This window comes from Rana temporaria, chromosome 3, assembly GCF_905171775.1.
Source record: "Rana temporaria chromosome 3, aRanTem1.1, whole genome shotgun sequence".
Lineage (NCBI taxonomy): Eukaryota > Metazoa > Chordata > Amphibia > Anura > Ranidae > Rana > Rana temporaria.
In genome coordinates this window covers 397,496,213-397,514,001 of record NC_053491.1, presented here as the reverse complement: position 1 = coordinate 397,514,001, position 17,789 = coordinate 397,496,213, and the positions used below count along the sequence as shown (strand labels likewise).

General features: G+C 45.0%; 1 protein-coding gene across 1 annotated transcript in view; it reads left to right on the top strand.

Annotated features, from left to right (window-relative positions):
* Positions 1-476: 476 nt before the first annotated feature.
* Positions 477-17,789, top strand: part of TGFA (transforming growth factor alpha) — a 96,707-nt gene continuing 79,394 nt past the window's right edge. Inside the window, exon 1 of the mRNA XM_040345875.1 lies at positions 477-938. Within this exon, the coding sequence (XP_040201809.1) occupies positions 896-938 (43 nt within the window). The 5' untranslated portion in view covers positions 477-895. The remainder of the gene's footprint in view (positions 939-17,789) is intronic.

Here is a 17,789-nt window from a genome sequence, read left to right as displayed (position 1 = left end):
CGTATCTCTTTTGTGAATCTGGCCCATCATCTTTCCCAATTTACAAAAAAAAAAAATCGGGTGTATATATTGTGTTTCGTTTCTTCTTCTTTTAATCTTTAAACTGTATTCCCCCCCCTCCCAAAAAAAATAATTTTCAAAATACTGTGACATAAATAATTGCACTGATCGCCATTTTATTCCCTAGGGTCTTTGCAAAAAAAAAAAAAAGTATAATGTTTGGGCCCCAAACATTATACTTTTTTTTGGGGGGGGGGGGGGTCTCTGGGGGTCATTTTCTAGCAAAATATACTGTTTTAAACTTGTAAACAAAAAGTGTGAGGAAAAGTGTGTCCAGCAAGTGATCGGACGTGTCCTCTCTCGGTCTGTATAGTGATGATGGTGTCCATTGATCAGAATGGGACAGTTGGGTGACAATAGCGCCTCCATGGCGGAGCGTAGTGTGACAGCTGGGAGAGGGGCGGGGCCCCCGGACAGCTCAGCTCTCTGGAGCAAATCTCTCTCATTGCTCACCTGCAGCACTCAGCTCTCCGCCGGGACAGGCAGATCAGGAGAAGGAGCTCCAGTGGGGGGATGAGATCTACTGACACCCCGATCTGTCCACACACCTGACGCCATGAGACTTACCTCCACAACAAGGTGTCACTGAGATCCCAGTTCCAGGATGGTGGCCGGAGCCTGCGCTGGGATCGGGCAGTGATCGGAGGGAATCAGTCGGAGATCCTGTGTTGGGATCAGGGGGGATCGTGTTGCTGGGATCGGGCAGCGATCGTGTGCAGTGATCGGGTTGTTTTGGACTGTCCCATGGATGTGTGTTCCCTATAATTGGAAGGAGGTGAGTCGGCCGGCTGCAGAAGAGTGACAGTCGGAGGGCGGACTCGGGATCGGCTGGAGTATGGTGCTGTCATCTGCCGGGGAAGTCATGCTGCTGCTCCTAGGTAGGTCCCCACAGGATCGGGAGGAGGGTGTTCATTCTTTTATTGATCATCGCAGGTCTGTGATTGAAGATCTCAGCTGGAGTGTAATGGGGGAGCCCATACACACACATTGAGAAGTTCTTCCCTGATCCATCTCTGCCTATAGGAATAACCAATCAATAAAAAGAGACAAAAAGAATAACCAATCAATAACCCAATCAATATGCCACACCCACAGAGTGGAATCCGATCAATAATTGGATAAGTTATAAAATCATATCCCTGTTTTCCACTGGACAACCTCCCGATTCGATAGAATTTGTGACCAAATCAGCTGAGATGCGACGGGATCAATAGATTTCCTCCCTGGCCGATCGTCTCTCTATGATCAAATCTGATGGAAATTGGCCGGGAGGGAAGTTTATGGATATTGATTATTATCACTTTGAACAAATCGATCTGATAAAAAAAATCAAAGTGTGTGTATATGTGTGTATATATGTGTGTGTGTGTATGTGTGTGTGTATATATATATATAATAAATAATAATACATTTGTTTTATAATAATATTATTATTATTATTATTATTATAATAACAGATATGATAAAAAAAAAATCAAAGGCTGACCATAGATAGATATAGATAGAGAGATAGATATATATATATAATCTCTCTATGTCTATGGTCAGCCTTAGAGTGACCATACACACTTAGATTTTTTTTTATCATATCTGTTGTTGTTATTATTATTATTAATATTATAAAAAAATGTATTATTATTTATATTAATATTATTATTATTATTATTAATAAAATATATATATATATATATATATATATATATATAATATATAAATCTCAGTAGAGAGAGAGAGAGAGATCTATATGGATTTGCTTACCATAGGGCTGCCCTCCCACCTGAGCGATCACGTTTTTTTTGCGGCGCCCGATCACCCATTTTATGAATGGTCTGTTTGTCACACTACAAACCCATCAAAGAAGCTGAAGTACCATTCTTTCACAACTGCTCCCCACGTTTGGGGGGGGGGGGGGATATTCAGAAGTAACGGAACCACAGACGCCACACGTTTTTTTTGTGTGTTTTCACACGTTTCCAGAAATGTGAACAGAAACGGTTTCCATGCCGTTTAGTCAGATTGTACAATCAGATTGTATAGAGTATGGCCAGCGCTATCTAAGATCTAAGCAAATCTCCAATGTTTTACTGTTTGGGTGTACAAACATCTTATTTTTCCACCAAATATTTGTGTGTCTGCCAGGGCCGGGGACAAGTGGTAGGCAAGAGGGGACAGGGGCTGCCTGGGCACAATGGATTATTGCAGGGATGTGGGCGTCCTGACTCTAAGGTAGGGGGTGCAGTTTGGCACCCTTGCCCTGGGCACTGGATGGCCATGTCCTGACACTGGTATCGCCTTACAACACAGGGACAATGACATTGTTTTGGAGATGTGTGACCACATCAAAGCTCTGACATCAGTGTCAGTAATGTGCGGTGTAGATTGCCTGTAGTGAACATTCATCATCCACCGCAGTGATTGTATGAAGATTGCGGTTGGGTGATGTTTTGATAATCTGATCAATCGCCTTTAGATCTACCAACAACTATGTCATGTAAGGGCCTGTGTGATTGGTTAGAAATGGAATGACTTGTATAGGTTTGTCCTTGGTAAATGTGAATGAGATTGTACAATCTCTGCGATCCTTACTACAATTGTAGTGTGTATGGCCACTATTAAGCTGGATACACACTATACAATTTCCTTTTAGATTCACCAAAACCGTATAATATGAGGTCAAACCTAAACACTTTCACTTTGTATGCAATCAGTCAGGCCCTTGCACTACATAGTTGAAGGTAAATCTAAAGGAAATGGAAGAAAAGTTGTATGGTGTGTATGCGGCTTTTGATGGGGAAGGGTTGAGCTGAGAGCCCCATTGAGAATTGCCATCCATGAGTAAGGTTTATAGTATGCTAATCCTCTGGGAAATGTTCTCATCACTGGGACTAATAATAAGTGCTGACATCACGGCTCATTAGACGAGGATGACAGAGAATAACACCCCCCACACACGCCAAGATCACAGGAGACGTGTAAGATCTTCAGGCATGTCTGCTACTCTGACACCGACGTCTATTACTAGCCCCAGCCTGGCATGTCCTAATGTCTCTCCTACTCAGGATGATCGGGAGTGTCAGGCATGCTGGGAGTGTTAGTCCTTCATCTGCCCAGACACAGGTCCCTTCAGTGTAGGGTGTATAGAAGAGATCGCAGGCAGATCACACAGATCCCTCAGTGTATAGAGATCACACAGATCCCTCAGTGTATAGGGGAGATTGCACAGATCCCTCAGTGTATAGGGGAGATTGCACAGATCCCTCAGTGTATAGGGGAGATTGCACAGATCCCTCAGTGTATAGAGGAGATTGCACAGATCCCTCAGTGTATAGGGGAGATTGCACAGATCCCTCAGTGTATAGAGGAGATTGCACAGATCCCTCAGTGTATAGAGGAGATTGCACAGATCCCTCAGTGTATAGAGGAGATTGCACAGATCCCTCAGTGTATAGAGGAGATTGCACAGATCCCTCAGTGTATAGAGGAGATTGCACAGATCCCTCAGTGTATAGGGGAGATTGCACAGATCCCTCAGTGTATAGGGGAGATTGCACAGATCCCTCAGTGTATAGGGGAGATTGCACAGATCCCTCAGTGTATAGGGGAGATTGCACAGATCCCTCAGTGTATAGGGGAGATTGCACAGATCCCTCAGTGTATAGGGGAGATTGCACAGATCCCTCAGTGTATAGGGGAGATTGCACAGATCCCTCAGTGTATAGGGGAGATTGCACAGATCCCTCAGTGTATAGGGGAGATTGCACAGATCCCTCAGTGTATAGGGGAGATTGCACAGATCCCTCAGTGTATAGAGGAGATTGCACAGATCCCTCAGTGTATAGAGGAGATTGCACAGATCCCTCAGTGTATAGGGGCGATTGCACAGATCCCTCAGTGTATAGGGGGAGATTGCACAGATCCCTCAGTGTATAGGGGGAGATTGCACAGATCCCTCAGTGTATAGGGGAGATTGCGCAGATCCCTCAGTGTATAGGGGAGATTGCGCAGATCCCTCAGTGTATAGGGGAGATTGCGCAGATCCCTCAGTGTATAGGGGAGATTGCGCAGATCCCTCAGTGTATAGGGGAGATTGCGCAGATCCCTCAGTGTATAGGGGAGATTGCACAGATCCCTCAGTGTATAGGGGAGATTGCGCAGATCCCTCAGTGTATAGGGGAGATTGCACAGATCCCTCAGTGTATAGGGGAGATTGCACAGATCCCTCAGTGTATAGGGGAGATTGCACAGATCCCTCAGTGTATAGGGGAGATTGCACAGATCCCTCAGTGTATAGGGGAGATTGCACAGATCCCTCAGTGTATAGGGGAGATTGCACAGATCCCTCAGTGTATAGGGGAGATTGCACAGATCCCTCAGTGTATAGGGGAGATTGCACAGATCCCTCAGTGTATAGGGGAGATTGCACAGATCCCTCAGTGTATAGGGGAGATTGCACAGATCCCTCAGTGTATAGAGGAGATTGCACAGATCCCTCAGTGTATAGGGGAGATTGCACAGATCCCTCAGTGTATAGGGGAGATTGCACAGATCCCTCAGTGTATAGGGGAGATTGCACAGATCCCTCAGTGTATAGGGGCGATTGCACAGATTCCTCAGTGTATAGGGGCGATTGCACAGATCCCTCAGTGTATAGGGGAGATCGCACAGACCCCTCAGTGTATAGGGGAGATTGCACAGATCCCTCAGTGTATAGGGGAGATCGCACAGACCCCTCAGTGTGGGGTGTATAAATGAGATCGCAGGCAGATCGCACAGATCCCTCAGTGTATAGAAGAGATCACAGGTAAATTGCATGGGTCCTCTCAGTGTGGGGTGTATAGAGGAGATTGCAGGCAGATTGCACAGATCCCTCAGTGTACACAAGAGATTGCACAGGTCCCCTCAGTGTATGGTGTATAGAGGAGATTTCGGGCAGATCCCTCAGTGTATGGTGTATAGAGGAGATCTCGGGCAGATCCCTCAGTGTATGGTGTATAGAGGAGATCTCGGGCAGATCCCTCAGTGTATGGTGTATAGAGGAGATCTCGGGCAGATCCCTCAGTGTATGGTGTATAGAGGAGATCTCGGGCAGATCGCACAGTGTATGGCGTATAGAGGAGATCCCATAGTGTATAGAGGAGATCTCGGGCAGATCCCTCAGTGTATGGTGTATAGAGGAGATCTCGGGCAGATCGCAGGAGACGGATGTCCAGAGCTGGACAGAGTCCAATTGCTATTTACTGGTGACAGTAGAGTGTCATGTGGTGACTTGTGGTGGTGGGAGGTTGGGCGGCGGGCCGTGTGTAGCCAAGTAATGACAGATTTATGAATGGCTGGGATGTTTTGCTGGATGCCTGGAGGAGTTGGGAGACCTTAGAATAGAATTCTGTGTATATTGGAGTGTTTCTAGATCTCCTGTATAGCAGTCGATCTCTAGCAGGGCCTCTCAGGAGGTTGTTTGGGGCTCCTGGCTGTCTCCTATTTGACGCCGGCATAGTTTCGGGGACACCGCCACTTGGCAAAGCCGGCAGCATGACACCAATTACCTTTTTTAGAGTGTCTGTTAGGCTGCGCTCCCCTTGTGCGTTTAGAAAAGTTTCAGAAACACGCAGCTATTGCGGGTCACACTTGCGGTGCGATCAATTGTTAATGGAACCCCAGGTATGGATAGATTTCAAAACGCTGTGGTAAAATGACAAATCGCAAAAGGCGAATTTCAGATGCCATTCATGGCACCAAAAAACAAGGTGAAGCTTGTCGCATAGACAATTTATCGCGTGACAATTGCGGCAGGACCACACTGCGTTTTTAGGTGGCATTAACATGAATAAAATCTGAAATTCACATTGTCTGATTCAGAGGCGGCTCTAGGCTTTGTGAGGCCTTAGGCAAAACTTATACATGAGGCCCCAATCACACCCACAATGGCAAAAATAATTCAAGAAATAAAAAAAAAGAATGCCATTTTTACAAGGCATCAGAAAAATCCATGAGCCCCCCACCCCCCAATCCGCCCCTACCATCCTGGCATGTTCAGCAGCGGTCGGTAGTTCCGCCTCCACCTCTACAATTCGTCTGCAGCGCTCTATACGAAAGACGGTAATCCTTTACCAGCCCGGCCCGCTCACCCTGCCAGCTTGGGGACACTGCCCGGGGACATTCTCTTCCATTCTATCACATACATCAGGCAAATTAGGAGGCCGCGAGGCCTTAGGTGACCGCCTTCTTTGCCCAATTAGAGAGCCGCCTCTGGTCAGATTTGTCATCTTACCAGAGCGTTTTGAAATTGCAGGCAGAATCGTGGTGATTCTTCCTGTCATTCAAAATGCCCAGATGTGGGGGGAAAAAAAAAGGTGCACCAAAACACAAGCGTGGTGCATTTTGTGTTATGTGTTTACCATTCATTTCAATATTGAGGTGCGTTTTTTAAACATACACAAAAAAATGCAGCATGCAGGACTTTTAAAAACGCACGGCACCTGCAGCACACTGGTGTAAAGAGTTCCATAGGTTTTAAAGTGATACATTTTTCGTGCAATTTTATTTATTTTTTTCTAAACACCAAACGCGCATCAAAAACTGATCAGTGTGAAAAGCCGTTGGGGTGATATTCTGACCACCATTGTCGGGGTGGGGGGCATTCCTTCCATTGACTACCAATGTAAGGCTGGGTTCACACTACGTTTTTCCCGTCCGTCAGCCGCATACGATTTATATGAAAAAACGTATGCGGCTGAAACGGACGGGAACGTATGGCACCGCACATATGTGCGTTTTCCATTAACATTAATGTTAAAGGAAAACGTATGCGGTTGCCATACTGTTTTAAAAACGACCGCAAAACCGTGGTTGAACACGGTTTTGCGTACGTTTAAAAAACGTTTTGCCAGCAAATCGTACGCACCCGGATGCATCCGAGTGCATACGATTTGCAATGCATTGTCTATCTCTACGTTTTCCCGTCCGGGCCCGTACGTTTTCAATACTGAAATCGTATGCGGCTGACGGACGGGAAAACCGTAGTGTGAACCCAGCCTAAGGCATATTTTTCATATTGACCCCATATGTGTTGGTTTTAGGTCTGGTTCACATGAGTGCGACTTGAGTCACACAGAATTGGATAACAAGGGAAATCACATTGTTTTCAACGGTGTTCGCTCTAATCAATGCAACTCAGCACCAGTGCGATTTTTTGGAAAAAGTTCCTGTACTACTTTGCTGCAATTTGCAGTGTGACTTCCATGTGTCTCTATAGAATATGCAAAGTCGCACCATTTTGTATGTGGCCATAGCACAGAATGTGGCTGCATCCAATGGGGGTGTTTAGCAGCCTCTGAATGCAGGATGTATATCCACTTCTGTACAACCAGCCCGCCCATACATGGATCGAAATTCTGATTCTGGGGGTCCCAGCTGAATTTTAATCCTAGTATGGCCCCGTCCTAATTGTGAGCACAGGGATTTTATTTTATTTCTTATCCATAGTTGCCGGGTAAAATGTAATAAATGACAGATGAAGCAGATTCGGCTACGATCCGACCTCCACCTACCCCTACCTGTCATAAATCTCTTGATCCCTAGAGATCCTAGCAGATCTGGCTTCATGTGGATTGCGTTTTGGCTGATTCCTGCTGAATCGGCAGAAATGTGTTTGGCTGGTCCTGTCTGCACCATCCGGCTGCACCAAAGTCGATTTTCCAATTGGTTTTTGTCACTTTGTGCTGGGAGGGGGGATTTGGTGTGGGTGGGAGGATGTGTACTCGGAGGGGAGATTTGAGGGGTAGAGGATTTGTGCTAGGAGTGATTATTATTTTTTTTGGGGGGGGGGGGTTGATTTGTGTAGAGAGGAGATTTTAGCTGGGAGGGGGGGATTTCCGCAGGGGGGATGGAGAGGAAATTTATGCTTAGAGGGTAATCATGCAGATTAGTGCTCACTTTTTTTTTTTTCTGTGGGGGAGGATTTTTGCTGACATATACTGCCCATACGTCTTGGGGGGGCAGTTTGGCATGTCACCTAGAGCCCAGGGCAAACATGCCAAATTGTGCTCCCCCAGGGTTTATGAGTGTTATGTGTTGGCAAAAGTCCCCCTCACAAAAACACTAAGCGCTAATCTGCATGCTTACCCTCGAAACATAAATGACCCCTCCTCCCAGTAGAAATCTGCCCCCCGGAAAGTTCTCTTCCTAGGACAGTGATGGGGAACCTTGAAACCCCAGATGTTTTGGAACTACATTTCCCATGATGCCACGCACTCTGCAGTGTAGTGGAGCATCATGGGAAATGTAGTTCGAAAACATCTGAGGTGCCAAGGTTCGTCTGTCCTAGGACATTTTACACCCTATCTTTTTACTACGCCCCCCATTTTATATATATGCGTTTTCTACTCCGTTTACTGTCGTGCTTCTTTTGGCGCAGTGCAATCTTTGCCCCATAGACTTCAATACAGCGTGTGCATGTTCTTTTAGTGCATTTGGGGCAAAGTTTTGTGTATAAAGTGTAGTCTTCTTCACCTACAAAAAAATGCATGAAGCGTGCAAAATGTGCAGAGAAACGCACTGCAAAAAAATCACTGAAAAATGCATCGCCGTGCAGCGGCACCAGTGTGAACGTCGGCCAAGAGTGACCCTTCCTCCAGAAACGCTCCCATGTACCTCTCCATCCCTCCGCCTCCTGCTCTCTCCCAGGAGAGGCTTCCTTCTGACAGCGCAGTCTGTGTTCTCCAACTCGTATCCTTCGCCTCTGGACTCGCTTTCTGCAACAAAACAGGAAGTTCCAGGTAGACGTCGAGCCCCCAGGTCCTGCAGAAGGAAGCCGATCTTGAATTCTTCACATTGACATCATTTTTCTGCAATTTGTATTAGTTTGGTTTCTTCATGCTAGAAAACGTATGAAGAACGGTCAGGGTCCACTAAAGGAAAGCAAACAATGGTAACAGCCATGGCTAAAGGTTGGCATGGCTAAAGGTTGGCACGGCTAAACATTGGCACGGCGTCATGTGGATTCCCCGTACTGGCATTGGTAGCAGAAGGTCCCCCAAAGTGTGTCATTTAGCTGTTCAGAGGACTGAAAATAACTTACACACAAAATGTAGTATAATAATAATAATGTATATCGAGTATAAGCCGAGGCACCTAATTTTACCACAAAAAATGGGAAAACGTATTGACTCGAGTATAAGCCTAGGGTGACTGTGTCCATGCCTCACGCCTCACCGTGTCCATGCCTCACGCCTCACCGTGTCCATGCCTCACGCCTCACCGTGTCCATGACTAGACTTTTCGTTTTAACATGGGATTATATAGAAGGGGTGCCCGGCTTTAAAAAAACGGTTCTCCCCGGCCGTAGGGCCCCCAGACAGCAAACTTTGCACACATGACTGGGGCTACATGTGTGCCAAGTTTGGTACGGGGTCCCCCAAAGTTACCGGAGAAATTACCATTTAGCATGGGCGTTTATAGAAGGGGTGCCCGACTTTAAAGAAATCACTGCTGCCTGGCCGTAGGTCCCCCGGACAACAAACTTTGCACACTTGTAGAGGAAGTGTAGAGCTATATGTGTGCCAGGGTCCAGGGGACCTACAGTCGGCCAGTACCGGGTCCCCAAAGTCCAGGAGATCAGGCGCAAAAAGGTGACTTGAGTATAAGCCGAGAGGGGGGCATTTTCAGCGCTGAAAAACTTGGCTTATACTCGAGTATATACAGTAATAATTATAAAAATAATACGGAAAATAGTGATGGTTATGACAACTCGTGCATCCGTCATGCACTGATCAGCCATAACATTATGACCAGTAAAGTAAATGACATCTCATGACAATGGCACCTGAAAGTGCGTGGCATATATTGGGCAGCAAGTGAACATCTTGTCCTCCCTGAAGTTTTGAAAACAGAAAAATTGGCAAGCGTAAGCAACTTTAAATAAGGGGCCAAATTGTAATGTCTAGACAACGGGGTCAGTGCAACTTCAGAATTGCAGCTCCTTTAGGATGTTCCTGGTCTGCAGTGGTCAGGACCGACCAAAAGTGGTCCAGGGAAGGAGAACCAATGTGCCAGTGACATGGTCATCGACGGATGAGGCTCAATGAGGCCGGTGGGGAGCGAGTTGTTCCAATGTTCACATTGGAACAACTTGTCATGTGATTTTACAGGTCATATTGCGTGATAAGCCCCATCCTATTGCCAACAATCGCACTGTTCAAAACGGTGCGACACCAACCTTGGGGGGGCCCAATCGATGCACTACTTTTGGCGGTTTCGGGTGTAACTTGAATAGACATCTGTGCATTAGGCTGCACAGATGTCTTCAAAGTCGCACTGACAAATGCGACTTTGAAATCGTGTGATTTTTCGATAAAGTTACACGATTTTAAAGCCGCAGTCAATGTGAATGGGGGCTTAAAGAATCTGCTACTGACTGCTTGCTGCCAGATACTGCAGCATACCTTCAGAGGTCTAGTCCATGCCTCTATGGTATATGGTGGGTGGTCATAATGTTATGGTGGATCGTGCATCTTAGTGAGATGAGACGATGGAGTCTTGAGAAGTGTCCGCTCTTTGTCCAAGACCACTTAGGGGAGGTATGGATTTTTCCTAGGTCACACATACCACAAGAAGCAGAGGAGTGTGTATAGAGGTGAAGGTCCGGGAAGGCAAGGATCAGAGCATTGGTGACATTTGTACAGGAGCAATCCATAGCGATATGAGTGAAATCACTTGCTTACGTAATGAAACTCTTTAGGTTATGATCACACAGGAAAACGCAGTATTTCACTTATTATTTTTTTTTCCTGTAGAACTAAAGGCTAAACTTTTTTTTCATTTTGAAAAGAGTAATCAAATAGATTATTTCCCCCATCAGTTTTTACTTTTTTTGCCATCTGTGTTCCATTGGTTGAAATCTCTCTTCACTTCCTGTCCCATAGCCAAAGCAGGAAGTCCCCCTAAAGTGTGAGAATCCCTGCTTGTCACCTGAACTAGTGTCCCCATTGGAAGAATTCCCCTATATTCCTGTGAAACTGGCATGTACATTTGTTCTGCGTGAATGAGGCAAAATCAAACGTTCTCAGGCATATTCCTCTACAGGTCAAATGTTCTTCATTCAAGTATTGTATAATAAAATCGCCTGGGCAAATTCTATATACCGTATATACTCAAGTAAAAGCCAAGTTTTTCAGCACATTTTTTTTGTGTGCTGAAAATGCCCCCCTCGGCTTATACTCGAGTCACCTTTTTGCACCTGATCTCCGGAAATTTTGGGACCAGGTACCAGTCGGCCGTAGGTCCCCAGGACCCCAAACTTAGCACACATATAGTCCCATTTCTCCTTTACAAGTGTGCAAAGTTTGTTGTCTGGGGGACCAACGGCCGGGGAGCACTGATTTTTCAAATTCGGGCACCCCTTCCATAGACTCCCATGTTAAACGATAATTTCTCTGGTAATTTTGGGGACCCGGTACCAGCCAGATGTAGGTCCCCTGGACCCAGAACTTGGCACACATATAGCCCCAGTTCTCCTCTACAAGTGTGCAAAGTTTGTTGTCTGGGGGACCTACGGCCGGGGAGCACTGATTTTTCAAAGCTGGGCACCCCTTCTATATACTCCCATGTTAAACATAAGTCTAGTCATGGGCACAGTGAGGCATACACATGGACATAGTGAGGCACGCAGATGGACACCCTAGGCTTATACTCGAGTCAATACGTTTTCCCATTTTTTGTGGTAAAATTAGGTGCCTCTGCTTATATTCGGGTCGGCTTATACTCGAGTATATATGGTAGATTGGGCTAATGATCACAGGAAATACTTTTTTTTTTTTTTTTTATGGTCTTCAGATCCATCTAGTGGCCATAATGTGGTATTTTCCCAAACACTCTATTATAAATGACCTGTAAAAGGAAGTAGCCTGAGAACATTCGATTTGCTCCATTTTGCACAGGACGAATGTACATTCCAGCTTCGCCCAATGAATAGCTATGCGATTCAAAGTAGAGGCTCGTGTGTTTTCTGTTTATATCGCTGTGTTGTGTAGGTGGGCCTCCACTAACATGTATTACAGCCTACAATCCTTACTGCTTCTACAGCTGAATATGCCTTGGAGGCACATAGGTAACCTATGAAAGGATATTATTATTATTATTATTATTATTATCATCAGTTAGTGGGCAGGAGAATACAAAAATCTGGGTTGGAAAGGATGAGACGCTGATTTATAGCTTGCCGATAATTGCCGGTGTAATAACTGCTTGTCCAATACTTGTTTTGTTAACTGACTAATAAAATACCTAAAAAAAAAAATAAAGTAATATTTTTTTTAAATGATTATAAATGCAACACATTTTTGTACTTCCCCGATGAGTAAAGATAAACATATTCCAGGTGTGATGTCATTGCTCATTCCACTGACTCCGCCTTCTATCCTTGCCTGTCGCTCCAAAAACCTTTACACTGTTTATTAAAGCCCAACTCCGGGGTGAAAATCCCTTGTAGAGGGGTCCCTCTGCACTGCAAGGGTTAAATGTGTGTCGGGTCCAGAGAGAAATGAAGAGGCTGTACTCCGACTTCCTTTTCCTCTTCTCTCCTCGACGTCATTGCGTACAATCCAGGGCTATTAACCCTATGTTGTTTGTGGAGGAGCTGACAACGCCTTAAGCCTGGTTCACTCACATTAGTGCGGAAAGTTTTGAATGCGATTTGAGGTGCGATCATGCATTGCAGGTGCTGTGCAATTTTTGTGTGAGTGTTCTGCGATTGCTATGCGTTTTTTTTTTAGTGCTGTGCGTTTTTGGACACGATTTTATGGATTGAAACTACTACCACTACAACTGTTTGTGAGGAAAAAAATGCAACAAAAATGTACATTAAAGTCTATGGACCACAAAATCGCACTGCATTGCACCAAAGTAGAACAAGAGCCTTCCACAAAGTTGGATTGCAGCTGCATCATGTGATTCTGTGTGACTCAAGTGGCATCAGAAGTCACACTAATGTGAACCAGGTCTTAGAGAGGGACCAATGGTATGGATGGAAGGGAGTCTACAGGAATAAGGAGTATGCTATAGGGCTGGGTTCACACTGGTGGGCTGCATCTTGGCTATGCGTGGTTTCTGTGCGTTTTTTCTGCGTTTTAATCCTTGATCCCATTAACTTCTATAATGTTGCGTGTTTTTGCTTTGTTTTCTGGAAATGCACCAAAAGTCCTGCATGCAGCCTTTTTTGATTAACTCCTAGTGCACAACCTAATATAAATCCCGTGGCAAAAATGCAGAGAAACCACACTTATCTGCGCTGTGCAGGGCACCAGTGTGGGCTCAGTATCAGGACTTGTCCTTTTTAGAGGGGCAGCACTTGCTACCCCTCTAAAAAGTGGTCTGCAGTGGATTGCTCTTCAGCGGTCCTTTAACAGACAGTGAGAAGGCAACATTGTGCCTCCTTCCCACCCGTTTTAACCCTAAAAAGTCTGAACCACCATGCAACAAGCACATGCTTTGTACGCAGTGGCAGGGCAGTTGTGGCATGATGGCCCCATACACTTAAAAGAGCCACAGCCAGCGGTGGATGTGCCTGCCAACTGTGACATGCAGTATAATGTTTGCTGTGTGCATGACCTTCTTTAGTTGGACGGTTGGGGGACAGTAAAACCACGGCTCAACTACCTGCTCTTACTGCCTCCTTTGCATGTGTGAATGAGCCCTACTCCTTATCCCTGTACCCCTAAACTTAGCAAGCAATTAACCCTCTTGGGTGTGGGGGAGGGCAACTGCAAGGCTCATTTATTTTTCTTGTGCCCGGAGTTGTGCTTTAAGCATCTTCCATTGTGATCAAGTGTGTTCTAAAGCTGGCCATAGATGTTATCATTTTCTTTTTAACCCATGGTTGCAGGAAAGCAAATCGCTTGATTCCCCCATCAACATAGTGTTGATGGAGGAATCCCTCCCCTGGAGCGTTAGGGGTGGCGGGTTGCATTGAGCCGTCCCTGCCAGGAGAACACAGAGATTATTTTTAGAGGCTGCCAATAATCGCACCCTAAAAAAACAACATGCTGGTTGTACCCAAGTTGATCGATGGATTGGGTAATCGGCCTGCCCATACTTGGTTTGAATCATGGCCGGTCCCCGCTGAGCCGGTGGAGATTCAAACTGTCTATGGCCAGCTTATGACTGTACTCCTTGTATTCATTGAAAAAAGGATACAAAGCGTCCTGTGAATGGAGGCAGTGCCGAGCGAGTGACCCCCTGTGGTCATTGTGCAGAGGGGAAGAGCAAGACACGGAAGATCCAGCTTCCACAGGGGACCACCAGGTATGGGATATGCATACTTACATTGGTGCAAACTGGACCAATGTTAAGTATACAATAAAGATCATACCTGGAGTTGAGCTTTATGCACCATGCGGAGCAGTGCAGACAAGCCTCCTAAGCCACTTGTAAGGCAGATGAGGGAGGGCTAAGAATACCATTGTGATCGGCCCAGTTACAAGGTGCCCAGGGCACTATTTACGAGGCTTGAAGGATGGATATATATAATATACTACATGGGATGGGGTTTCCTTTCCTGTACCCGGCGTGGTCAGCCCAGTTTTCTCCTCCTCTAGGAAATAAAGCATGCATATTTCTTGGTCCCATATCCCTGTGACTCAGAGAAAGGATGACACCAGAGGTGTGGCTCTTGTTTGTTTTTTAATTTGGAGATATTAAAACCGACACAACCACGGAGGAGAATGTTAACCCGTGGCTCTCCAGCTGTCATGGACATCGGCTCCCTCACTTGTGAAATCTGGAAAGGTCCAAGAGCTGTGTTGCATAACATAATGCAAAGCGATATGTAAGGGAAACTAGATCGTCAAATCAGTTGTCGGCATACAGAAGTGGAATGTAATGTGGTCAATAAAAGCTTACTTCACATTGGCTACTTTCGTAATTGCACATCGTATAGGTAATGGCTGCTCAACCTGTGGCCCTCCGGCTGTTGTGAAACTACAAGAGGGATTGCAAGGCTGACCATTACAAGAGGAAGTTAATCTAGTGATCGTTTTCCTCCTGAACAGGACTGCTGATATATTTTCACTTGATCAGTGTTTGCAGCCAATAGGCTACAGTGCTGATCAGTGTATTCTGGCAGTGGTGGAGTCCCACAGATAGAATACAATAGCTCAGCAGGGAGGATTCCCCCATTAAACTCAAATGTGTGGGTGGGGAAATCCATTAATTTTTATATTTTTTTGATCAACTGACAACCTAATGCGGAACTAAACCCTCCTATTGTTTTCAGCCAAGGAAGCTGCCATCTTAGTCTCTGTTTGATCTTCAACTGTCATGGTGCTGCACATGTGATCAGTTATGACACCAACCGTTTGATGGTCTGAGTTTGGTACAGAGCACGTGCCGGAAATGAAACTTTTAAATCAATGGGTTTAGTTCCGCTTTAATGGTGGTCAGAGGCCCTCTGAGATAAAAAATCATAATGGGACCATAGGCTGGACCATAGGTAGAACCTCTACCAAGAATAAACAAAACCCATTAAAATAAGGAAAGGACTCTCTTATTTTTAAATGGATTGAAATGGCTGCGACCCTTTAATATTGGTATTTAATTTAACCAAACCATTCAAATACATAACCAATTCTTCATATAAGATAACACATTCCAACTCATAAACGTAATTATTACAATATAACTTTAACTCAGACATGACCGCTCAAGGTAATACAAGACCTCCTCTATATATGAAGATCTGCCCCCTTTCAGAAGAAAAGGACAAAACCATCTAAAAAAAAAAAAAGGACCACAACGTTGGGCGGGAGGGTGGGATGCTTGTTCTTACTGATCGACCGCCAGCAGTGGCTACTACGCACCTTAAATTCTTTATATAGGTGCCCGCACGTGCCAACCGTTGAAAAATGTAAGTTATGACAACAACTTAGGCCAATTAAATTTAAATATGCAAATAACTGTCACCAGCTTTAACATTCAGAAATTTCTATGGTCTGCCACAGTCCCAGGTGGGTGGTGCATTTTTTTTTTTTGTGGCTCTCCCTTCATTTGAATCCTTATGTGATTAAAGCTGAATTACGGGTATGGCAAATTTTGCACAGTTATGTACAGTAATGCGCCATATCTGTGGGATACCTGTAGAAGCTGGAAACCGCTGCTGGTACCAATGCTTCTACAGCGATTGCCTCTAGTTTTCAGGTCCTGTGCCGTGAAGCTACCCTGTTGCTTACTGAAAAGGGGAGGTCACTTGTTCTGCGTGGGGCACCATTCAGAGAACATTTTCTATTTTTCAATGAATGCAAAGTGTTCTTTGATGGGGACGAGTTGGAGATTGTGATATTACTGTGCCCATCTCTCCACCTTGTCAAGTCCGAGAACACTTTTGGGGTTGATGTGCTAAAACTGGAGAATGCAAAATCTGGTGCAGCTGGTAGCCAATCCGCCTTTTAACTTCACCTTGTTTAATTAAGCTTTGACAAAACCTGGAAGCTGATTGGTTTCTATGCAGTGCTGCACCATATTTTGCACCAGTTTTAGTAAACCCCTTTGCATTCATTGAGAGTGCAGGACATTCTCTGAGTGAAACCTGTGTTGAACAGCCAACCTCCGTGGTATTACCTTAAACAGTATTGCTTCTCATATAGGGGCCTTAATATGAACTATGGAGTGGGACCCCTCACATTACTGCCCAGGTATAAAAGACACCAGCAGAGATAGATGTTTTCTCTAAAACGTATTCATAGAAGAACTATGCAGGGAAACGTAGGGCCACTGCAGAGACGCCCCATGTGTCCTCATCTGTCCTCTGCGTCGGCCCTGTACTGTGTTATTCTGCAGTAAATCCTCTTCGTGTTTACCATCTACACCAGTGGTCTCAAAGTACCGGCCCGCGGGCCATTTGCGGCCCGCGGACCAGTTATAAATGGCCCTCAGGCAGGGTGGAAGTGAGGGGAGCAAAAAAAAAAAAAAAAAACATTTTTTTTTTTTTTTTTGAGCTGGCGCCATCTGGTGGTGAGCCGTTGGGATTACAAGTTATTACCACCAGATGTGAGCTGGCGTCATCTGGTGGTGGCCGTTGGTATTACAAGTTAAGCATTACAAGTTAAACAGCAATTCTAATGTCATTTTACACTATTTTCACTGCCATATTCTTCCCTCTAATTAGAACCCCCAAACATTATATATATTTTTTATCCTAACACCCTAGAGAATAAAATAGAGATCATTGCAATACTTTCTGTCACGCCGTATTTGCGCAGCGGTCTTACAAGCGCACTTTTTTGGGAAAAAATTACACTTTTTTTAATTAAAAAATAAGACAACAGTAAAGTTATCCCCATTTTTTTTAATATTATGAAAGATAATGTTACGCCGAGTAAATTCATACCCAACATGTCACGCTTCAAAATTGTGTCCGCTTGTGGAATGCCGACAAACTTTTTTACCCTTTAAAATCTTCATAGGCGACGTTTAAAAAAATCTACAGGTTGCATGTTTTAAGTTACAGAGGAGCTAGAATTATTGCTCTCACTCTACCAATCACGTCGATACCTCACATGTGTGGTTTGAACACTGTTTACATATGCGGGCGCTGCTCACGTATGTGTTCGTTTCTTTGCGCAAGCTCGTCGGGACGGGGTGCGTTTTCTGACTCCTAACTTTTATAGCTGGCTCCTAGATTCCAAGCAAATTTGTCAAACCCTGACTTACACCAGTGCTGGTGGTAATAATGCGCTCGCTGA